Raw genomic sequence first — 25,786 nt, forward strand, 5'->3', positions numbered from 1 at the left:
TATATATATTTGTATTTACATCTCTCTTCAAAAAAAAAGGAAAAAAAGAGAAAAAAAAGTCAGTAGTGCTGTGCAATCTATCCTATTAGAGTTAAATAAAAAATAAACACATGTAGAGGTCAGTACAGGTAATATAAAAATGCATACTGTGCACCTGCAGCTTCGTCACACCAGCCGGGCCACCAAAAACACAAAAACAATCGGAGTGGTTCAGCCGTGCTCACACAAACTCCAAAGAACCAAACGCTACCACCACCGAACATACAGTTTGAGCTCGTCTCTCAGTCTCTGTCCGTCTCTGTCCGTCTCAGGGTCTTTGTGTCACGACGGTCAGCGCGCTTCCCATGTGGACAGCAGCAGGAGCAGCAGGGTCATCAGGGTCAAAGGTAAAGGTTCAACAGTCATCGTGTGGGCGGAGCCTCGCACGGCCACCTGACAAAGAGCCCGCAAAAAGATACAAAATTATAGCAGAAGAGAACGTGAGGGAATGAAAATGTGAAAGAAGGACACTGATAAGTCATTATTATTATTATTTTGATGTGATTAATTGACATAGAGTAACAATCTGTTTGAATTTTCTGTAAAACATTTGTGCATCTGGGTATGTCTATGTGTATATATGCATAACTAACTCTGTGTTTCTGACAAACATGTTAAAGCAGATATCAGCTTCACGGCCGTTTCGGCTAATGCTGCGTTCAAGGCAGGCTTTTGAAACCGTAAGTTACAGCTTCAAGTCACAACTACGACTTGGTAGCGTTCCAGGTAACCCGTAGCTCGTGTTTTTACCATCCTGTTGTCTGTGAAAGTTCCCTATAACGGCCACTCGTAACTTCCGACCCGTGAACTCGTACCAGATCGAACTGGTATGACTTCACAGGAAGGAAAAACACAAAGTACGAGTTTCTTTGAACGCACCATGAGTTAGCAGCCCCCGCCCTTGTCAGGCATCAATTGGTCCTCGTGCTACGTCACCACATTCACGCGCATCCCTTGGCTGCACACACAGCCCTTCATGCCGTTCTCTCTCCTCATTGGATAACACTTGTATCCCACAAGGAAAATTTTCTCCTCGGGTTACAGCAGAGCAGAGTGACTGAGAGACTCGTGTTTAGGCTGAAATACTTCATGTAAGTGATTGCTGACGGAAAATAGGACTATTTAGGACTTATATTAACAAAAACATTCCACTGATATCTGCTTTAAGACTAATCTGTGGAAAATGTTCATTATCCAAAGAAGAAATAACAGAATTAGCTCCAGCCTCTGTGGTTGGTTCTGTACTGACACTGCTGCAAGACAGAAGAGCAGACAGCTCACACTCTTTAAGTTTTTTTTTTTTTATATTGCTGACAGCTTTCTTCAGCTCTGCGATCAGTGCTCTGCCAGTCAGTTTGACACACTGGTGACAGCTGGTACAGGTGCACACGGGCGACTTTGGATGGCAAATGCATTAGGTATAAGTTGTTCTGTTTTTTTGTGCACAGTCTCTTTTCGTGACAAAGTATACTTTCCTTAAATCTTCTAATGCAGGAACTAAACAGAACTAAATGTCTCCATGTCAAGGTTCCTAAATAAAACAGCTTCTGGCTGGCGACCTCTTTTGCAAACTCACTGACAATACTACAGCGAATGTAAATATATTTTCTTATTTTTATTAAAGCAATAATAATTACAATTGTAACAGTGGAGTGTGTCCATTTCTATAATGTTAGCAGGCTAAATGCTAACAAGCAGCAAGATATTACAGAGGCAGAGCAGCTTGGTGTCAACAGGAGTTTATGATGTGATGAAAGATGTTTTGTCTTTAGGCAACCCGAAAGATGAGCAATAAGATATCAATATAATATTAAATACTATTTATAATAATGAACATGATACAATTATTCAATAATCTTTTAATGATATTTTTCCTCATTATCTTTCCAATATCCCGAGGACCCCAGACTGGCCCCTGGTGGCCTCCAATTTGAAAAAAACTCCTCTACCGACATTTTAACTGCATTCTTTTTTTTTTTTGAAAACTAAGACTAATTTCGTAAGACGAGCTTCTGTGTCTTCACGCCTCGTTTTCATGACATTGCTGCAGTTCAGTTTTCCCCCTGCAGTGAAACAAATCTTCTTTTGTTTGTGAAAGGGATTCATGCCTTCGTGGCGCAGCCCCGTTTCGTTGGCCGTTGGGTTTATTAAGCTTCAGGGAAAACAAACAGTGGTGCTGCACCGCACAGCAAAGGGCACAAACAATACTAATGAGCGAGGCGATGTAGGAACTGCACTGATCCTGACGACGAGCTGTGTCAGGATGTGTCTGATGGAGCTCAGCAGGTAATGGACAGATCGATCAGTCTACGTTGCCTAAACAGTAACTAATCAGTGCAGCTGTTGGAGGGGAGGAAAGCCAATATTGGAAAACAGTAAAAGATTCAGTTGACAGATCTGGAGTCAGAAATGAATGATAAAGCTTTAAACTGCATTTCCACTCTTCAAAGAGCGACAACAATCCTCACAAACTCATTTCCTCCAGGAGACCTGCGATAAGAGACTTTTTCTGACCTGTGTGCTGCTCTAACAAGCTTTGACTTCAGGCTGAGACACCGAGTCATTAGTGAATCAAACTGTGAAAGGAGGAATGCCGGCGACCTACCTGTGGAGGTGGGAGTCGCTGAGGGGGAACTGGGCGACGAGGAGGAGGATGAGGAGCCGCGTTCTTCGTCTCTGGACTTCGACCGCTGGAGGAATCGGACGTCTCATCACCTGAACACATGCAACAATACAGTACAATGATATAAGTCTGTAAGATTACATGTTAATCATCAACATTTCTTTGTTTCATTTTACTGACATGAAAATGTTGATGTTTGATTCTTAAAGGTATAGCCTAATATGTAGGAATTACCCCCATCTAGCGGTGCGGTTGCATATCGAAACATATTCTTGATGTTGCATTCACGTGAAATCGGGCAGAAGTCAGACAGGACAATAACAGGATAAACAAGCCTCTATGTAAACAAGTGGTCCGCCAGCACGAGGCAAAACAATACAGGCATGACAATATGTTGTCATGGTGATGTCGGTCACGCTGCCACTGACCGTAAAAAATGGCGATGCAACATGGCCGCCTCGGTTCGGTGCGCCCCCCCTTGTATATTTGTAACGACTTGTAACAACTCATTCTAATACGAGAAAGCTTTAATTTGTATGCGGGTGTGATTCGACTTCAGTGAAATACGTATTTATGAAAGCAATATTTGATTTTTGCTAATAAAAAGCCAAATAAGTTACATACTGGGGCTTTAAACATGGGAAATAAAGTGATTTATGAACCAACTTTTACACGCAATGAGCTCAAATTCAAGGAAAGATCAAGCCAAAGAAGAAAACAAAACAAGTTCAGGCTTCTGCGATCACTTTTATAAAACCTGGTCAAAGCAGCTCCATAAATAAATAAACCCATAAATTAAGAGAATCACAATTTGTGAAAATCACTGCTGGTTCTGTTTTTAAAACTCATGATTGCACATTGCATTATTTATGGCTGTTTTGTTTTTGTTTAGCTCTGAAAGATTTATGGATTTCACCCCACCTACCCACAGCCTCGCACACTGTGAATACCGTTACCTTATGCACACACACACGCACACACACAGATTTGTGAAATGTTGCTTAATTTAATGGGCATATGGCCGGACTTCACCAGCTGCTTCAATGCTTTAATATATGCAGGTGTGTGTGTTTGTGTGTGTGTGTGTGTGTGTGTGTGTTGGCACTTCTCCAGGCCCCTTATGGGAGGAACTCAGGTAAATGAGTGGATTAGGACAAGAGGAAGACAGACTGTGCTGCTGGCTAAATGTGAACACACACACACACACACACACACACACACACCCACACGTATCAGAAAGAGACATTCACATACCCACCTGCGCTGTCACAGAAAACACTTAGTCTCAACATGCGCTATCTTGGCATACACACACATACACTCACTCACACATACACACACACTCACACACCTGTTCTGCCAGAAATCTGATTCTGTCTCCTACAATACACATTGTCCTGCAGTACAATAGACAAAGAGCTTCTTTCAGCGGCTGAGGAATGAGGTGAGTTTGTTAACGTTCACACACTCACACAAATATTATATCTCATCATAATACTGACATAAAGAGAGCGGGAAAACACCCACACAAACACAAACACACACACACACAAAACAACCCAGACACTCTGCTCTAGAAAAATAAAAAATAAAAAAACGGACGAAATAAACAAAGGTATAATAATAATGGTGTGTTTTGTTTCTGACTGTATGGATGAGTCAGATGTTTTATACTCTCAGCAGACTGTTTACCAATTAGGCATCTGTCCTTTATTGTCTGCTCGCTTCACAAACAGCAGCATGGAGCAATATGGGACACCGGGTTCACGGCTGTGTTAGCGTGTGTGTGTGTGTGTGTGTGTGTGTGTGTGTGTGTGAGTGTGTGTGTGTGCTCTATTTCGTGTTCATCTTTTCCGATCAGAACTGAAAACGTTGCACCACATCTGGTGCGACATGGACCATGTTGTGATTATTGCTCCTGAGTAAAACAGAGATCTATACTTTAGTTCAGTGTCATCTGTGATTTCTCCACTTCTCTTTCAACATTAAACAACACAGTGACCTTGTTTGGCTCGTACACTTGAGCTGGGTCAAATGATGAGAAATAGCAACAGCTGATTGGTTTGTGTCACAGCAGACAATACCCAACACACCAGAGTTTCTCTCTAATAGGCGAGACACTACAGGCAAAAACACTGTTTTTTCATGCACTGTTCAATTTTGAGATTTTGGGCTAGTTTTCTTCCTTAACATGTATTCTTTCAGAAAAATCAAAAGAAATGGTAGGAAATCCACATTAAGGTTTTTATTTTACTTAATTTTGTCTCTTTCGTCAGTAGATTTCTCCTACATTTACAAAAAGTTAGCATGCTACTGTGACATACTGTGCTGTGCCTGTTGTCTGACCCATGTGATGTCAGGTATCATTGTAAAGCTCTCTCTCTCCTGAACAATGATGGAGGCTCCAAAAATGACAATTTTCTCCGTATACGCAACCAATCGTAAAAGTACAATTTACATTAACAATCTATGGAATTTTACATTACAAGTCTTTAAAGGCCATTTTCTCAAAACAAGTTTTTCCTCAGACTCTGAGCTAGAAATCTCCACTTCAGCAGCACTTACAGACACCAAACCTTCCAGTTTGATCCCTTTCTATATTCTGAAGGTTTTTACGGAGGGATTTGTTGATATATCATTCAAAGCCTGATTTATACAACATTTCATTTCTAAAAACAGGGCGAAATTGGATTTTTTAGATGCTGGTGTCGGTGACAGTATTTTCTCATTTACAGAGTGATAAAAAGAGATATCCAAAATCCCCTCAGTAAAAACTTCTGACTGTAATATGTCAACAAAATAAAACAAGAATTTTGAAAGGGGCTATATCCATTGTTCAGATTTCGGTTCTGGAAATGTATGCAAATTAGCACATATTTCATTAGATATGGCCTCATTTACATATCTAAACATAACATTTAACAAAACTTGTAATACAAAAAATATTTCTCTTAATGTAAGTGATAGACTTGGGAAGTTTCATGGTGATATGTGCTAGTTAGATTTTTTTACCCTATTCACCTGTAGTGTCTCTATTGGTAAACTCAGTTCAAGGGGAAAAAAAGATTTCAAATAGAAGAATTCAGTAATTAAAGTTGGGAACAAAAGGTTAATGAGATATTACTTTTTCCTGCACTAAATCAAATGTTTGCTATTTTTGCTCAATACAATTATGACTTAATGAACTGCCCCTCCTTGAACCGCCACCTTACCGTGGTGGAGGGGTTTGAGCACCCGAATGATCCTGGGAGCTATGTTGTCCGGGGCTTAATGCCCCTGGTAGGGTCTCCCAAGGCAAACAGGTCCTAGGTGACGGGTCAGACTAAGAGCGGTTCCAAAACCCCTCATGAGTGGAACAATATCGAGGACGTTCACGTCGCCCGGATCGGCGTCACCGGGGCCCCACCCTGGAGCCAGGCCTGGGGTTGGGGCTCGCAGGCGAGCGCCTGGTGGCCGGGTCTCCGCCCACGGGACCCGGCCGGGCTCAGCCCGAAGGAGCGACGTGGGCCCGCCTTCCAGTAGGCCCACCACCCGCAGGAAGGACCATGAGGGGCCGGTGCCGTGTGTTTTGGGTGGCAGCCGTGGGCGGGGGCCCCGGCGACCCAATCCCCGGACAACGACTCTGGCTTTAGGGACATGGAATGTCACCTCGCTGGCGGGGAAAGAGCCTGAGCTCGTGCGGGAGGCTGAGAGGTATCGACTAGAGATAGTCGGGCTCACCTCCACGCACAGCCTGGGCTCTGGAACCCAACTCCTTGAGAGAGGCTGGACTCTCTTCCACTCTGGAGTTGCCCATGGTGAGAGGCGGCGAGCTGGTGTGGGCTTGCTCATAGCCCCCCAGCTCAGCCGCCATGTGTTGGAGTTCTCCCCACTGAACGAGAGGGTCGTTTCCCTGCGCCTTCGGGTCGGGGATAGGTCTCTCACTGTTGTCTCGGCCTACGGGCCGAACGGCAGTGCAGAGTACCCGGCCTTCCTGGAGGCCCTGGGAGGGGTGCTGGAAAGCGCTCCAACTGGGGACTCCATCGTTCTGCTGGGGGACTTCAATGCCCACGTGGGCAGCGACAGTGTTACCTGGAGAGGTGTGATTGGGAGGAACGGCCTCCCCGATCTGAACCCGAGCGGTGTTTTGTTATTGGACTTCTGTGCTAGCCACAGTTTGTCCATAACGAACACCATGTTCAGGCATAAGGGTGTCCATCAGTGCACGTGGCACCAGGACACCCTAGGCCGGAGGTCAATGATCGACTTTGTAGTCGTGTCATCTGATCTCCGGCCGTATGTCTTGGACACTCGGGTGAAGAGAGGGGCTGAGCTGTCAACTGATCACCACCTGGTGGTGAGCTGGATCCGCTGGCAGGGGAGGAAGCTGGTCAGACTTGGCAGACCCAAGCGTATCGTGAGGGTCTGCTGGGAACGTCTGGCAGAATCCCCTGTCAGGGAGGTCTTCAACTCCCACCTCCGGGAGAGCTTTGACCGGATTCCGAGGGAAGCCGGAGACATTGAGTCTGAATGGACCATGTTCTCCACTTCCATTGTTGACGCGGCCGTCCGGAGCTGTGGCCGTAAGGTCTCCGGCGCTTGTCGCGGCGGTAATCCCCGAACCCGGTGGTGGACACCAGAAGTAAGGGATGCCGTCAAGCTGAAGAAGGAGTCCTACCGAGCCTGGCTAGCTCGGGGGACTCCCGAGGCAGCTGACGGGTACCGGCAGGCCAAGCGGACTGCAGCCCGGGCGGTCACGGAAGCAAAAACTCGGGTCTGGGAAAAGTTCGGGGAGGTCATGGAGGAGGACTACCGGTCGGCCTCGAGGAAATTCTGGCAAACCATCCGACGCCTCAGGAGGGGGAAGCAGTGCTCCGCCAACACTGTTTACAGTGGAGGAGGGGAGCTGTTGACCTCGACTGGGGATATCGTCGGACGGTGGAAGGAATACTTCGAGGATCTCCTCAATCCCACTGACACGCCTTCCGTCGAGGAAGCAGAGGCTGAGGATTCAGAGGTTGATGCATTCATCACCCAAGCTGAAGTCACTGAGGTAGTCCGGAAGCTCCTCAGTGGCAAGGCACCGGGGGTGGATGAGATCTGCCCTGAGTACCTCAAGTCTCTGGATGTTGCGGGGCTGTCGTGGCTGACACGCCTCTGCAGCATCGCGTGGCAGTCGGGGACAGTGCCTCTGGACTGGCAGACCGGGGTGGTGGTCCCTCTCTTCAAAAAGGGGGACCGGAGGGTGTGTCCCAACTACCGGGGGATCACACTCCTCAGCCTCCCGGGGAAAGTCTATTCCAGGGTGCTGGAGAGGAGAATTCGGCCGATAGTCGAACCTCGGATTCAGGAGGAACAATGCGGTTTTCGTCCTGGCCGTGGAACGCTGGACCAGTTCTACACCCTCCGCAGGGTGCTCGAGGGTGCATGGGAGTTTGCCCAACCAGTCCACATGTGTTTTGTGGACTTGGAGAAGGCTTTCGACCGTGTCCCACGTGGCATCCTGTGGGAGGTGCTCCGAGAGTATGGGGTCGGAGGCCCTCTGCTGAGGGCTGTACGGTCCCTGTATGACCGGAGCAGGAGCTTGGTTCGCATTGCCGGCAGTAAGTCAGACCTGTTCCCGGTGCGTGTTGGACTCCGGCAGGGCTGCCCTTTGTCACCGGTTCTGTTCATTATTTATATGGACAGAATTTCTAGGCGCAGCCAAGTGCCGGAGGGGGTACGGTTCGGGAGCCACTTGATTTCATCTCTGCTTTTTGCAGATGATGTGGTCTTGTTGGCTCCCTCGAGCCAGGACCTTCAGCATGCACTGGGGCGGTTTGCAGCCGAGTGTGAAGCAGCTGGGATGAGAATCAGCACCTCTAAGTCCGAGGCCATGGTTCTCGACCGGAAAAAGGTGGCTTGCACCCTCCAGGTCGGGGGAGAGTTCCTGCCTCAGGTGGAGGAGTTTAAGTATCTTGGGGTCCTGTTCACGAGTGAGGGGAGAACGGAGCGCGAGATCGACAGGCGGATCGGTGCGGCGGCCGCAGTAATGCGGTCATTGTATCGGTCCGTCGTGGTGAAGAAGGAGCTGAGCCGAAAGGCAAAGCTCTCGATTTACCGGTCGATCTACGTTCCCACCCTCACCTATGGTCATGAACTCTGGGTCATGACCGAAAGAACGGGATCCCGGATACAAGCGGCCGAAATGAGTTTCCTCCGCAGGGTGGCGGGGCGCTCCCTTAGAGATAGGGTGAGGAGCTCTGTCACCCGGGAGGAGCTCGGAGTAGAGCCGCTGCTCCTCCACATCGAGAGGAGCCAGCTGAGGTGGCTCGGGCACCTGTATAGGATGCCCCCTGGACGCCTCCCTCGTGAGGTGTTCCGGGCATGTCCCACCGGGAGGAGGCCCCGTGGAAGACCCAGGACACGCTGGAGTGACTACGTCACTCGGCTGGCCTGGGAACGCCTTGGGGTCCCCCCGGAAGAGCTGGAGGAAGTGTCCGGGGAGAGGGAAGTCTGGGGATCCCTGCTCCGACTGCTGCCCCCGCGACCCGACTCCGGATCAAGCGGATGAAAATGGATGGATGGATGGATGAACTGCATTAATCATTAAGACTGTACTGTATGTCTTAGTTTAAATCAGCATCATTGAAAGGCTGCTCTTGTTTGTGCATGAAATACACGTTTATGTGTGTGAGTCTCTGTGTGTGTGCGCGTGTGTTTTAAAGAGCAAGACATGACACAGTCTAATTCTGCATGCCCTTCACTGTGTTTGTCTCTTAGCAACAATGACAAAACTTGTCATATGGCAATTTATCAAAAAAAAAGTGTGGACCATTATGCCGAGTTCTTCCTGCATAATACAAGTACAAAGCGTTGTGTTGCACTTCAAAATGCCACAAAGAAATAACCTTCAGAGCTCTTCGACCACACTGGACCAATTGAGTTGTTTCTTTTAGAGCATTTGAGTGAGTCTCCAGTTGTAGAGAAACAATATTTCAATATTCTACGTTTTTCTCTGCTTTTTCTACTCTGCAGGCCTCTGACATGTAAACTTACCGAGGCAGCTCCAAAATGTCTGCACCTGACTCACTGGTCCACTGCTGAGTGTGTGACAAAGGCAAAGAAAGACCACTGCTGGATGAGGATGTGCACGAAATCACACACACACTCACACACATACACACACACACATACAAAGCCAGAGATGAATGATGAACAATGTCACCGGTCATACTCATGGGGTAGTTTAACCTTTACTGCAATGACTGATGAGTGTGTGGTTTTGTCTGTCTATGCATGAGTGTGTGTGTGTGTGTGTAGTATGATACAGAAGAGTGACATTTGAAGGATGCTGTCAGTAAACTGCAGCAGTATTTTGCAGTATTCAGGTCAGTGCTGTGCTAAATCAGCTAAAAGTTTCCACCTTCTCATTGACGTGAAACATAAACGGCTCCATTCACGCACAGTTAACGCCCTCAGAGGAGCCGACGGTTCACAAGCAGGGACACGAGTGGTGGTGGTGGTCACCATGTAGCGTTAAGAGCTGAAGACAGGATCTGATGAAAACATTAGGACAGTGATTCATCATCCCATTACAAATAAATGTGTCCTCTTTACCACTGGCTTGTAATTTAGATACTTCTCCCAAAATAATAAGATTAAAAAAAAAAAAAAAAAAAAAACGAAATTGAATTGAGAGCACGGCGTGCACCCGGGGGTGAGAGGACAGTGACGGCCCCAAGCGCTTGGAGCGAGGCCATAAATCAGAGCTGTGGTGAGTGACCCACAGGAAGCAGAGCGTCTGCTAAGCACCTACTGCATCCCCCCCCTCCCTCTGCCCCCACCCCAAACAGACACACACACACTTGTCACTTTACCAATACCGTTCGCTGTAAACAGGAGCAATTTGAACATGATGATAAAATCCTTACCTTCAAAGTAATTCATTTTTAAATAGGTTCTCTAATTAAAATTGGTAAAACATCAATCTAATTATACATATGTATACACATGTGTTTGAAGGTATGTGTATACATGAATGTGCAGGATGATGTATAGATGATGTGTTTTATTACTTATTTATCTAGTTAATCATTTTATTAATTTATCTTATCCATTTCTACACTTATTATTTATTCTTATTTTAATTCCCTCCCTCCTTCTCTCCCCTTTTAATTTATCTATTCATTTTATTATTTATTTACTTATTTATTTACTCGTATTGTAACTCATTCTACTGTACGGTCTATCACACATTTTCAAAGTCATATGTCAGGAAATGTTTAAAAAGTTCTAAAAAAAAAAAAAAATTTGGTAAAACATCTGCCTTTTAATAATGGCTTTTATAAATTCTTATCTGTGTTTCATATAAATTGCACTATGTTCATCAAAAAGCCTCAAGCTGTTGTTGCCAAGAAGCATGCGTGTCTACGGTGACCACACTAAAAAAAAAAGAAGAAGAAGAATATAATTATTAGAGGAAACGCTAACCTGATAACTTGTGAGACATCTTGGTGATTAACTAACCACTGACGTCTTTGGATTATAGAGACAAAACAAAATCACCATATGCACCTGTGGTTCTTTAATCTTTCAGACTTTAGCATTCCTGTATCTACTCTAGACATGCCAATACCCAAACCTCAGCATAACTGTATATAATTCTGTTTCATGCATTCCTCCGTCTGTCTGCCGTGTGAAACAAAACCCCGCTGACAACACAGCATCTTTCTAATAACAGCAGACAAAACTGTGGACGCGCTCACACAAACATGCTCGTTATGCTTTGATCAGACACCTGTACGTAACGACACAGAGGTGAATGAAAGCGTCTTAATATCTGAAACAAGGAGCAGGGTAACAACCTCAGGTAGTTACACACATACTTGTGTGATTATGCTGCTCACTGTACAGTCCGTGAGACTGGAGGAATAAATGGATGTCAAGGCTGCATGATCTGATGAGCCAAAGTTGATAAGTGAACCGACAGCAAAGGTGAATACAGTGTGTGTGCATGTGTGCGTGTGTGTGAAATAGAGTGTGGAAGATGAAGTGTGTTAATGACCGTATCTAATATCAGATGCCTGTGGTGTATTGTACAGAACTGTCACTTTAGGCCCCAATTATGCCCAATCTTGTTGCTCCTCAATTTGTATATATACACACACAACAGACAGTCATTCACAGTCTCACTCTCACACACACACACACACACACTCACACAAATGGTGCAAGGTGACCTTGAAAGCGTCTGGATAACTGGTGTGTGTGTGTAAATGTATCCCCAGCATTTCCAGCTGAATCAGTAATGAGCATTTCATTACTTCAGCCTCAGTTCCCAAGGGAGAGGGGGGGGGCAAACACACACAACACACAACACACACACACAACCAGCACAGCAAAGCAAAGCAAAGCACAGCACAGGAAAAGCATGGTAAGAGGCAGCTGTGGATCATACAGTCAGCAATTACTTATCAGAATCAAATTATAACATGGTATAGCAGCAAAATAAAATAATAAAAGAAACCAACAACAAAGAAATAAAGAGCGGTCGGTCCATGTGCTGCGGACCAGGAGCAGCTTGGAGATCACACATCACCACCAAGGCCAATGACAAACAACACACACCAGCAAATTCAAATTCATAGAAAATGATCCGGATGTGCCGCAAAATTGAATCTGTTCGTCCCTGGCCCGAGTCTCATCCCTCCTCCAAGGTCAGAGCAAACCACTTCAGTACTTTTTAAATGTAACTGCTGCTGACAAATGAACACACACGGGTGAAAACATGAGCTCTGGTAATAAATAGTGTATGTTAAATAATTACTTTGTACTTTGTAAAGAAGGGTTAGAGTTACCAGTGTGATTCATCTCTTCATGTTCATCTTGTTACTTATGGACTTAAAGGGATAGTTGAACGTTTTGGCCAATTGGCCCATTGCCATAATCCCTATAGTCATAGCAGTAGGTTTGTTACCTTTAATTGTCAGTGCAAGCTGTTTTTAGAACGGCGGAGCAGAGCCGCGAGCTGCTCAGAGCTACGCTACGGAAGCTCATGGGATTTCTTGGTTTCCCTCATCAAACTCATCAAATACACAATCCAACAACTCCAAAACGCTCTCGTGGACAAGTTGTGACCTGCACATTCACCACGCTATGAGATAATAATGGAACGTTAAGAGACAGAGTTGTTTTAGAGGTAAATTCATGCAAAACCGCTGATGCGCGTTCCCGTCGGGAGCAGTTTTTCAGCAAGCAGTCTCTGCATTTACCTCGAAAACAACTTTGTCTCTTAACGTTCCATTATTATCTCATAGCGTGGTGAATGTGCAGGTCACAACTTGTCCATGAGAGCGTTTTGGAGTTGTTGGATTGTGTATTTGATGAGTTTGATGAGGAAAACCAAGAAATCCCATGAGCTTCCGTAGCGTAGCTCTGAGCAGCTCGCGGCTCTGCTCCGCCGTTCTAAAAATAGCTTGCACCAACAATTAAAGGTAACGAACCTACTGCTATGACTACAGGGATTATGGCAATGGGCCAATTTGCCAAAATGTTGAACTATCCCTTTAAAGTATTATAAAATTCCTCTGCTGGTCAACTCACTCAATGGGACAAGAATCTGTTCACAAGGAAATCACCAATATGTCCGTGGTGGGTCATTTGCCGTGATGTTTTCCAAGCAATTTTAAGCAAATTTGCACTGAACTACACTGAGTGATAGTGAGGTTTATGGTGTCAGAGGGGGGGAAATGGGAACTTGCAATATATAGCTGAGAGGCTACTGCTGCACACAGTAAATAACTTTGAAGGGATTAACCAGAGATAGATTTCAGTGCAGCCCGATCAATGTTAATTTTAAAACGGTGCAGTCATTATTGCATTACAACCAAAAGCAAACACCACAGACATGGATACAATCAAACCAGGAAGGTGTGCGATGATTAAGGGTTGATGTTCAAAGCATTTCAGAAATTAACAGGGTGAACACAGCTCTTTGGTTTTAGCCAATGGTCTGAGGGACCACTGCATTTCATTACACTTACAGTACTTACAGTAGAAAAAAAAGCTAATGTGTATTTCTCCTTATCACAGCGCTGCAATGGACACAGTCCCAGCACATGGAGGGAATTTCTGTTAAACAAAACGGAGAGTCTGTGGTTGTGATAGCAGCTCTGTGAGGCGGCACTGAGGCACAGCGGAGCTTCAAATCAAATGCTAAGGTCAGCGTGCTAATGTGCTTACAGAAACATTGTTAAAATGCCAATGTCAAGCAGGTATAATATTTGTAATCAGTTCTCATGGTAACACTTGATAACAATTAGCAATCAAATACCAAGTCCCGAGTGTTTTGCATTTACTTGTGGTTAATTATAAACTTGATTGTGTGCAACTTATCTAGTTAGTTTGGATTTCCATCATATTCATCTCTTACACAAAAAATGAACTGCAAAAAAAATATAAATATATATAATATAATGCATAAAAATAATATCTACTTCAATGACTAGAGCTTGTTTTCCTATGACGTTAATAACAGTCAACGGTTTGACTTGCAGAGAAGCGTCTTCCCAAGGTCACACTCACTGAGGTTAAGCACAGCCTCCAGTGGAATCATAAAACCTTTGGAGAAAACACAAGGAGGAAAAAAAAAGAGCTCAAGACTGTGATTGGAGGTGGATGAAAGGATGATGAGTGATTGGTTGAAGGTTGCACATCAACACAACCCAATCGGGGTTGGGGTCTCTTATGTGTGTGGCATGTAAATGCCCATTTGAATACATGAGGAACGAAGCTGGAGGTGCAGCTACACGAAGGGGAAGCGAGACAATGCAAGGGCAGCGGATTTTGTTAATAAGGTCAAGTACGAGAGCAACAGCGTCAGAGCCGAGGAACGTGCTAATAAACAGATGATGTCTAATCAGGGTTTTGCATGAACAAACTCGCTCAGGTGTAGAGAGACGAGCAGGGAGTCAGAGAGAAGGAAACAGGCAAACAGACATGGGTGATAGACAGGCGGGCAGGAAGGCAGTGAACAGAACATGACAGCTAATACAGGAGACGCCTGATTGGAGGATGTGGTTGTGTTTGTTGATAGCTGTGGTGCACAGAGTCGACCCTGCACGTAGTATTTATGCAGTAGCTGTTGCTGTGTGTGTGTGTGTGTGTGTGGTTGGCAGCATTTCATGTAAAGTTCAATTCTATTATCTCTCTCTCTCTGGGTGTGTTGAACACAAGCGAGAGCCCTTAGTCTCGGCTTTGAATCGGAGGCACAGTGAGAGCAAAGTGAATGTGTAATTCTTTAATGAGCCACATCTCCTACCCTCAGGATCTATCATTGTAACTCAACTGCTTATTAACCATTGCCACATGCTGAACGCACACACACACACACACACACACATGCACACACACCATTTATGACTCCTCTTTAACGCTGCACCCACTGTTAACTCCTGACATCCTCTCCTGTATCAGCTCCTCCCTACCTCCTCCTGCTCTGCTCCCCTCCCGATTTGTATCTGTTTGTGTGTGTGTGTGTGTGTGTGTGTGTGTGTGTGTGTGTGTGTGTGTGTGTGTGTGTGTGTGTGTGTGTGTGTGTGTGTGTGTGTGTGTGTGTGTGTGTGTGTGTGTGCATATGTGTGTTAAGCATACTGTATGTGTGTGAATGTGTATGTGTGTGTATGTCATGTTTGTGTGTAGCACTTCTAGTCAATATACCCCAAGCTGCGAGATCGTACACAAACAAAACCCAAGACAACCGAGTTCACAAAAACCAAAGGAGCAGATTAAAGAGAAAGAAGAAAAAAGAAGATTATAAATAACACAGAAATCATAGTGATCATACAAATTTAATTTACATGCCATTCATTTGTTTTGGCAAATTCATTCTGGTGGATACATGACTGTTTGTTACCGTCAATCTCTAAAAACAGATCAAGCTCATATACAGTTTTTGTAGTTGCTTTAAAAAGAAGGGCTGTATAAATGTTTTAAAGCAGCAGCTACACGCGGTAAGAAGTATATTACATGGGGACTATTTCCAGCTGCACTATGACGCTAACTGTTTACGACAGCAGGGCAGTGGATGTGGGACGAAATCTAAAATAAAGCGCCCATGTGCATCTCTGAAAAGACACATGCCACAGCGATGTGCCTCTTTGACGTCTTTGTAATGACTTGTGGAAAACAATGGGGGCACACGGGGATAAAAAAAAAACCATCAGGTTGTAGCTTCACAGACAATATGTTAGAGGGATAAATTCATCTCTGATGGGATTTCACGTCAATACGAGAAATTGTAGAACACACCCACGCGTTTGCTTTAAAGTACGGGAGGAATTCTCGACTTCAACACTGACCTTTCCCTGTGTTTAAGCAAGACCCGGACCGTCTGAGCAGATGTTGTAGGGTGGGCCAATAAAATGGGTAGATGGCAAATATTATGGTAATATATTCAGTATGGACTTTCTGTATGTCAGATTTATTCAGTATACACAGTGAGCATCTCCTCATTATGTCAGTAAACAAGAAAATCAAGGCTTCATTATTATTCCTATAAAGTGAATTTGCTAATAGTTAAGTGTATGGGTGTAAATCTGGGACATGGGCTCTATAAACTAAATGTGAAAGAGCACAATGGGTAGAAAAGGTCTCAGTCTGTGTGCAGCTACTGTATCAGTAGCATGCTGCATCAAATTCATGGCATGTGCATGTTTTACACCCTAATGTCCTCCACTGCAAGCATGTACAAAGAAAGCAGTTTCATTTTATAGCGCTGATCAATCCAATCCAAAGGCTCGCTCTGGGAACTTTTATAGCCACCAGTGCAGATTAGGAGGCTCACCAGACTTTTTATTGTTCTTTCTGGCTCCTTTTACTGAGCAGTGGATGCCTACGAATGCAGATCAAACTGTCCTCGGGCGAAGGGGCAACATGTTCAAGCGCTGGAAAACACTGGCCTTTCCCTTTAAGATGAAATAGCTTCTAAAGGCTTTGCGAATCGGGCCCCAGGGAAGAGGGGGAAGAGAGGGCAGTGGAGCAAGGCAATGATGATGGAGGGAAGATACATGGAAGCAGGACAATAAATAGAGAGATGCTTCGGCAAAGTGTAATATCCTGTTGTATTTTTAGTATTTGGTGTAGATTTATGATGAGGAGCAGGATTTTCACTGCACATTGAACTTCGCTTAACCTGTTTCAGATCTACTCATGCATGTGCGTAACACAGAGGAAGTAATGAGACTTACATAAAGCACAATACATTATGTTGCATGGCCAAGAAGAGTCGACCACGCCTCCTCTCTCACCTTCTACATCACTCTTTATCTCCCTTTCTCTTCTTTTTTTTCCTGTTTTCAAACAGAGCATTGTCATCAAATAGGTACCCATGGGAGGGCAGACCACCTGGTAACCATGGTTACAGGGATTGAGTGCCACTTGTGAGTACACGCGTGCACATTCTCCTATGTACGAATTTGAGCAAACACATCCTGTACTTGGTAAAAGAAAGATACAAAGGTGGAGGACAAACTGGTCTGTTGTCCTCCGAAATATTTAGTTGGAAAAGCTGTGGTGTTTTCCAGACTGGCATCAGTGGGTGTAATGTGACTCATCATGGATACCTGGGGGGGGTTATGGCACCCCCACCTCTGCAACCAACACCACCACATCACAGTTTATAACAGGGAGCAATTAGGGTGACGCAGGAAAGAGAAGAGAAGAGAAGAGAAGAGAAGAGAAGAGAAGAGAAGAGAAGAGAAGAGAAGAGAAGCTGTGATTACATTTACATTATTGACGTTATAGGACCTGGATACGTCTGGGGAGACAGAGAGATCGGAGAAAGGGCAGTTGCAGGAGGAGGATTGTGCTGGTTTGAGGAGAGAAAATCAATCAGTTTAATCTCTGTGATTTCCAGAGAAAAGGAGGGAAAGAAATGACTGAATGAAGAAAGAAGAGTGAAAAAGAAGGGGAAATGATGAATGATTAACTTTTTTTTTAAATAGCATCCGTGACATGCATTTGTGTGACTGTTATCGCACTGTGAAAAGTGTAAAAAAATTATATCTCTAATAATTATAAAAAGATAAAGATGAAAGGTTTTAACTCATGGATCTATAGTTATGTGAGTGAACCACTTCTGTTCTTGCAAGTAGCTAACCTTCAGTAAGACACTGATTAAATTCATAATGTAAGATTTGCTTTTTTGTTTCTTAAAAAAAAGAAACTTTGAAAAAATAAATGGCACAAATAGTGCTAACTAAAGCTCTGTGCTTTTAACTGCTCATATGTTAGGATGCTTGGCTTTCTTCTTAGTTTTTGATCTGCAACAATGTTTGCCAAGTGATTCTCCGTCTCTGGGCCGAGATCAACTTTCCTTGATGTGGAAAATGGACTTAAATCAAATAATAATAGGCTGTGCACTGTCTTGGCATGACTAAATTAACTTCTTACTGTTAACTGGCCCACATAAATAAAACACAGGCTTGGCATTGAAGCGTTAAAGGTTTGACTTCAGCGCCTGGCACCGCATCGCCTCCTCTCATCCTACACTTCTCTTGTCTCTTTCCAGCATTCAATAAAGCCCAAATGTCATGAGAATTAATTACAAGACAGGAGGAATATTCTCCTCATTTTATTCTTCCCTGTTCATATCTGCAGCCCAGGGACTGAAAGAGAGAGGGATAGAGAGAGAAAACTTAAGCTCAATCATGTGTGTGTTAAAGAAAACAGTGGGTCGATATTAAGAAAGACATTACAAGTCAGGACTGAGCACACTATTGGATCTGCTTCAGTCAGACGGCCAGAGAACTGGGCCATCCATAAAACATACTGGATTACGCAGGCCAAGACTCTGCAGACACAGATGCACAGCCTGCAATCACATAAACATATTAACTGTATGTGTTGCACATAAAGCACATGGCAGGCACACACACACACACACACAAAAACACAATGCCGTAAACATTAATTTGTGAGCGCGCATCCACGCACTCGCAAACACCCTTTCTCACGCAAACAGAAATGTTGCTTCTATGCTCTTCCTCTTCTGTGAAATAATAAGCTCCACATTTCAGTGAAGCGGTTTGTCGGCAGAATTTTAAAGAGACAGAGTCTCCGAGTGTGGATGGGCAGATTTAGTGGCAGTTCTATCAAAGAAATCAGACTCCTGTATTTATTCGATAGATGGCGTCTTATTTGTATACTAACTCAAACTACTGATTTAATGCTCAGCATAAGCATAAAAAGTAGAAATAAGTCAAAAAATAAATGACTTGCGGTGCTTTATCTCGGAGATTTGTGTATTCTGGCTGATACTGCATTCGTCTTTCAGCTTCAGTGCATGTGAGCCTTGTTTATATGCATAGAGATGCCAACGAGCACGGAGACATGCAGAAAAACCCCCTTTTGTCACTCTTTATTGTGATTCTTTCTGCAGGAATTCAATGCGGCTTGAGAGGCAAAGGCACGATCCCAAAGCGCCGCCACCAGCTTGGTAAATCATAACCTGCAATTTTCTCTGCAAATAGCCAATGTACCAGTTTCAGGCCCAGCGGGAGGCCAGAGTTTCCAAAGATGTGTCACATCAAGGTTAGCGGAGAGGCTATGACAAATGTACCAACAAATACCTTATTTTATCAGGATAAGAAAACAACCATTTACACATAAATATGCCACGGAGAGGTGTAAATATCAGACGAACACAGCCCTCCACACTAGGACAAAATAATTCTGATGTGCATCTGAAAACATGTCACTCATTATCATTACCATTATCATCATTTGCATTAGATTAGATCAATCTGGTGCTTTTTGCTATTCTGATCGGTGCCGTCCACTTTCCTGCCATCACAGTCGAGATGAGAGAAGATCTGAGTCGACAAAATTGTTGATGATACATCTGAATTTCTGAAGTTCTCTTACTCACATGGTTTAAAAAAGGGCTTGACGAGCAGAAGCAAGTGCTTAGTAGACTTTTTTTCTTGCCCTCAATTTTGTCTTTCAAGCAATATGCCGTACAGGCTGCCCTATCCTACTGCTAAAGAGTGTTGGGGCTGTATGCAGCGTGGAAGCAGAGCCTGCAGACACTATTCAAGGCTGCACAATGTTCCTGCTAACTTAATTTTTTTGTTAATGTTATGGTTACAGTGTGTAATGAAGATACACAGATGTTTGCCGCATTAACAGTGTATTTGAAAAGGAAGGAAGAAAGTTAAACCCATACAATAAACAAGACTAAGAAATCACCACCTCGCAGTCGGGCGTCTCCACCAACCAGTCAATTTACAGGAAATACGGTCACAATGTCCCCGTCCAGTCCTGAGTTATAGCTCTGAATAATGGCCAGAGGGGTTTTTGCAGAACATTATGATGTCACAACGAAGTTCACCTTTGACCACCTGAACATAAAATGTCATCACTTCATCATTTCGTCCTTACAGATATCTGTGTTAAACTGTGTCACAACGAGCCAATGAATTCTTGAGTTACGGCTAAAACCACGTTTTATGAGGTCACAGTGAACTTGACCTTTGACCGGCAAAATCTCATCACTTCATCCCTCCAGGCGTTTTTTTCTGAGATATCACCATCACAAGAATGGCACATGCTCAAAAATGTTAATGTCTCTCTTAGTCTCTGCTGTGGGTGGCGCAGAGGCTTAAAAAACATCCTGAACCCGACCTGAAACCCAAAACTCAGTCTGGACGTGTTGTCGTCGAGACAGAGAGCAAACATTTACACAGCACATGCTAATTGAGTCGGAGTGACAGACTGATTACCTCGCATACTGATGATCTACTTAGTGGAAAATGACAAATGAGGACAGCTCAAGTTAGAAATAACCTATGAAGTTTTAAAACTATTATTTTGCTCTTTTTTTTTCTTCCAATCAGACACAAATGTCCAGAACAACCACTGACCAACAACAATGCATACTACAGTTACAGTACAGCTGTGCTTTACAGTACGTCACTATGGGGATATACACTCCTGACTCCAACAGTGACGAGTACAGTGCATTACAGCGCTGCATCCTGCCCTCGGGGGCAGAGACCCCATCACTCGATGACATCACCAGTGTGTTGTGTTCATGGGTTACCGGGCGCTGATGTGGAAGGACGAGACTTCATTCACTAATTTATGACAATCAATAATCAATGCATCAACGCCTCAGATGACGACATTGCTCTGTTCTACTTCAGCACAATTTCCATCCCAGACAAACACGCTGGTGATGTTGGCTGCTATGACATTTATGACATTATTGATCGGACCTGTAAATAATTAGCTTGGGTCGACCCTTGAAACTCCAGTCACAATCCACTTGGGTGTCATGGAAAGTTCTGTCCCCAGAAAGGGGGGCCGGGGTCTTCTCATATGTTGACCAGTTAGTTAATCAACATATGTGTTTTTCCAGCTAAAGATAGACACGGACAGTAAAGCTTTCCATAGCGCGTGTAGAGGAGGGAGACGCCGCAGCGTGTGAGCAGCCCTTCGAGGACTGTTTGTCCTTCAGACCTGTGGTTTGGAGACACTGATATCCAACAAAGAACTGGATCTGTTTTCTCTTAATCAGTGGAAAAACATCAGTTTGAATGAAGGTCACGACGGTGGATGAAACAATCGCTGGCAGTTTAGACCTTTAGCTTCGCACCATAAACAATGGGGTCATGCATGAATACATTATTATCTGGTTTGCTTTAGATGAGCTTTCTGTATTTATTTTGTATCTCCATCCATCTCTACCCCCACTCATATTTAACAAGCCTCTGAAAAGCAGAGAACATTTTGGAAACTCTGCTTAAATAAACCTGCCCACGCTGGGAGATTTTTTTAAAAGTAGAAGTGACATGCAGCCATTGTGCTAATCTACATTTCCAACACATTTAACAATGCAATGACTACATTATGCTCCAAAACAGAGACCTCTGGTTGGAAAGTCTGTACTTTGAAGAGTTTGATTTAATTTTCCGAATCCTCCCACGTTAAACGAGCTCTACCAACCAGTGGGGTCCTCAAGTTTCCCCACATCAACAACGTTAAGCATTGCATTTGGTCAATACCCTCAACACAGAGTGATGTATTCTGATCAGCAATTTAGATTTTCACCAAATTTTAATTACATTCACTCTGTGGGACAGCCTCAAGGCGCCTAGGGCTCCCCAGACCTCCCCATCATTTACATGTTTTATGTATAAGCACGGGGCACAATGAATAAGTCAAGAGATAAATGAATAATCGCAGTTTATTTTTCCATTTCTCTTTTTGGGTGACCTGGTTGTTAGTGCATCCTTTATCTTGGCCGAGGAGGAGAGAAACAAACTGCTGAGACCAGCAGAAAGAGAGATGGCAGGAGTGAGAGAGAGGGAGGAAGAGAGAGAGAGAGAGGACTGTTGAATCCATCTCTCAGTACTATCCCTCCCTGTGGGCATTCCCCTGCTGGCACAAGATATGTGGAGACTGTAACACACACACACACACACACACACACACACACACACACACACACACACACACACACACACACACACACACACACACACACACACACACGCCTACACTTACACACACACATTCATAATGTATATTTGCTATATTTGCAAAAGACAAGCTTGCATATGTGCAGCACCTCGTGTGTGTTTACTTGTGGGTGTCTGTTTGCTAATGTTTTTTTTTCCCCCCATATTTTTATATGCTTGTTTGTGTTTGTGTGTGTTTGTATGTGTGTGTTTCTGTGTATGTGTGACTCACCGTTCTCCGCGCCAGATGCTTCACAGCCATCTTCATCATCACAGTCGTTTCCACTGCCTGTGTCTGTCTGTGCGCTCCCTCCCTCCTCCTTTGCTCTGGCTTTGCTCGCCCAGCCGAGCTCCACCAGCAGCTCCTGAATCAAACACACAGTTGTACGTAACATGTTACACCTTCATGCATTTCTGAAAAACAATGCTGACATTTCCTTTAACACACTTCCACTCAAACATCATTGTAAGGAAATGGGAATATTTTAAAGGGATAGTTCAACATTTTGGCAAATTGGCCCATTCCCATAATCCCTATTGTTTTAGCAGTAGGTTTGTTACCTTTAATTGTCAGTGCAAGCTATTTTTAGAACGGCGGAGCAGAGCTGCGAGCTGCTCAGAGCTACGCTACGGAGGCTAATGGGATTTCTTGGTTTTCCTCATAAAACTCATCAAATACACAATCCAACAGCTCCAAAACGCTCTCATGGACAAGTTGTGACCTGCACATTCACCACGTTATGAGATAATAATAGAACGTTACGAGACAAAGTTGTTTTAGAGGTAAATTCATGCAAAACCGCTGATGCGTGCAAGCAGTCTCTCCATTTGCATCGAAAACAACTCTGTCTCGCAATGTTCCGTTATTATCTCATAGCGTGGTGAATGTGCAGGTCACAACTTGTCCGCCAGAGCGTTTTGGAGCTGTTGGATTGTGTATTTGATGAGTTTGATGAGGGAAACCAAGAAATCCCATTAGCCTCCGTAGCGTAGCTCTGAGCAGCTCACGGCTCTGCTCTGCTGTTCTAAAAATAGCTTGCAACGACAAATAAAGGTAACAAACCTACTGCTATGACTATAGGGATTATGGCAATGGGCCAATTCGCCAAAATGTTAAACTATCCGTTCAAAGGACTAGTTTGACATTTTGCTTCCTTCAAGACGACCGATCTTGCTTTTAGATCTGTACACTGGATATGAAGCTACAACCAGCAGGTGATTAGTTAGCTTAGGATAAAGACTAGATACAGTATAGGTAGAAACAGCTTCCTCACTCTCTCCGTTAAAAGGTGGAAACCACACGTACACCTTGACCTAGAGCAGTGACTTCCAAAAGTCTTATCGTCAGCGTGGCAAGCCCATTTCCAGTGTTTATGCTAAGCTATGCTAAATGGCCTGTGCTTCACATGGAAAGGACAAACACAGTATTACTCTATTTGCACCAAAATGAGCGTGTATAAGCAGGTTTCTTTTTTCTTTTTAAAAGGCAATCAAGCCCTAACAGCTGAGTTTACCTTTCTGTTTGGAGGAGACACACACAGCTGCAGGCGAGAGAGAGAGAGAGAGTGAAGTGCTGGCTGCTGTGCAGACAGACTCTAAACCTCAGCAACAATGTAATATGTTTATTTCATAAAATGTCAAACTGCTCTTTTAGTGATCATAACAATGCTGCAGCTATTATAACACAGATGCTAAAAAACAAGGGATGTTTTCCAGTGACATTTTTCCTCTTCATGCACCAACTGACCACGGACAACATGTCTGCACAAACACAGAAACACACGCACACACAAGGTCACAGGGCGGACTGAAGGCTAATTGAGGTCATGCAGCCTCTGTATGAACCCGTGCTCTTTCACCACTCTGTTAAGTCACAGCGTGGATGCTGTGGCATGTTACATAATTGTCATGTTGGATGAAAGCCTGATATCTAAAACTAAACTATTGTGGTTGCTATAAAAAAACTAAAATAATCAATCTAGTTTCAAATATTGAGAAAAAAAAAGACAAGATAAACTTTTTTGTTCAAGTTTGAAACTAAAAGAAAAATAATAAATTGTGGACTTATTTGGTTTTCACGTATACACAACGACAGCAACATATAATTGGTTCGCAGTGTGATGAATGTGTATTGCAGAGAGTTAAGGTGGGTAATATATAAATTCCAGCTGAGGACAGAGATAAGGCAAAGAGCCACCAGTTTTATAAAGGAAAAAGATGCATTGTACTGACATTTTATGATATTTTACTTTGCCAGAGGATAGGACTTCTATATAGAGAGAGATGCCACAAAGATTGCCACATCTATATTAATGATTTATGTTACCTTAGTAACAGAAATCTGTCCAGCAAATGAAATCATACAAGAGGCCAAACTGAGAGTCGACTGTATGGGATTTGATAATTACAACCTTTTTTTTTTTTTTTTTTTAACTGTTGTCATGCAGTGTAAGAGTAATTATATCAACGCTCCCCCACCTCAGTTGCTATTCAAAAGCCTACCTACCTTTTAATCTCTTTAACAAATGGTGTAAGTTGTTATTTATTACGCTGCAAGTTGTGATACACACATACTCACTAAGGGAGCACCCACATGTTTCTTTGTTGGACTGAAAAAGAGCAACAATTGTAAACATACAACTGTATTGCACTACATGTGTTTGAAAGGATCAAGGCTAAACAGTGTTACATGGAAGAATGAATGGATATATCTGTAGTATTTACTGAATGTGCAAAAGAATTCATGCACAAATAAACGAGAGCCTGTGCAATAATTCCTATCGATCTGTTTATTAGTTGTTATTTCTTTTATTTATAGTCTTTTATCCAGTCTTTTATCTTTTACCCAGCTCTTATTATGCACTTACACTGTGATTTTATTCTATTGATACATTCGTTCGTGCTCTTACATTGCACACTAGGCTGGCTTTGTAGTGTAGTGTAGTGTACTGTACTGCCTCATCTGTGTTTATTTATTTATTTTATTTTATTGTCCCGTTATTGTATGTACTGGTCTACTGGTCTGCGTTTTAACTGTTTTAACTGTCTGGATGAGCGAGAGACACCTGAATTTCCCTACTGGGATTAATAAAGTATCTATCTATCTATCTATCTATCTATCTATCTATCTATCTATCTATCTATCTATCTATCTATCTATCTATCTATCTATCGAATCTGCACAACACAAACACAATTTGAGAAAGAAAGAAAAAAACAAAACATGGACGTAAATTCCCCCCTCAAATAGCGATCAGGGATACACCCTACTTTTAATGTAGGTTGAGTAATTCCCATCTAGATGCTGGGTGAGTGTCTGAGGACATCTGGCCTCCGCCGTACAGTACAGTAGGTGTGGAGCAGCCATGGAAACAAGGGGGAGCCAAGGTTATTTCGTGACAGCATGTCCGAGGGGACACGGAGAGGGAGACTAGACTCTGTGTGTGGTGATTCACCATCATGTCATCGTGCTGCAAATGAGGACTGAGGGAGGACAAAAATACATTACAGCGATGTTTCCACCAAGGCTGTGTTTTCTTAATCGTGTGGAAAGGCTAGAATTTAAACAGAACTTGGGCCATGTGGCATTGAAACTCTCCGGAGAAACCAACAGGCCGACTTGAATAGGCCTAAGTGAAATTAT

General features: G+C 43.7%; 1 protein-coding gene across 1 annotated transcript in view; it reads right to left on the minus strand.

The window, feature by feature from the left end:
- Positions 1–330: 330 nt before the first annotated feature.
- LOC310984346 (glypican-5-like) overlaps positions 331–25,786 on the minus strand; it is a gene marked incomplete at its 3' end in the record, with an annotated part of 56,809 nt that continues 31,353 nt past the window's right edge. The window contains exons 9-11 of the mRNA XM_083969531.1: positions 22,376–22,508; positions 2,645–2,754; positions 331–432 (exon numbers count right to left, since the gene is read on the minus strand). Coding sequence (XP_083825657.1) covers positions 331–432; positions 2,645–2,754; positions 22,376–22,508 — 345 coding nt within the window. The remainder of the gene's footprint in view (positions 433–2,644; positions 2,755–22,375; positions 22,509–25,786) is intronic.

This window comes from Trachurus trachurus, assembly GCF_905171665.1.
Source record: "Trachurus trachurus genome assembly, chromosome: 4".
Classification (NCBI taxonomy): Eukaryota; Metazoa; Chordata; class Actinopteri; order Carangiformes; family Carangidae; genus Trachurus; species Trachurus trachurus.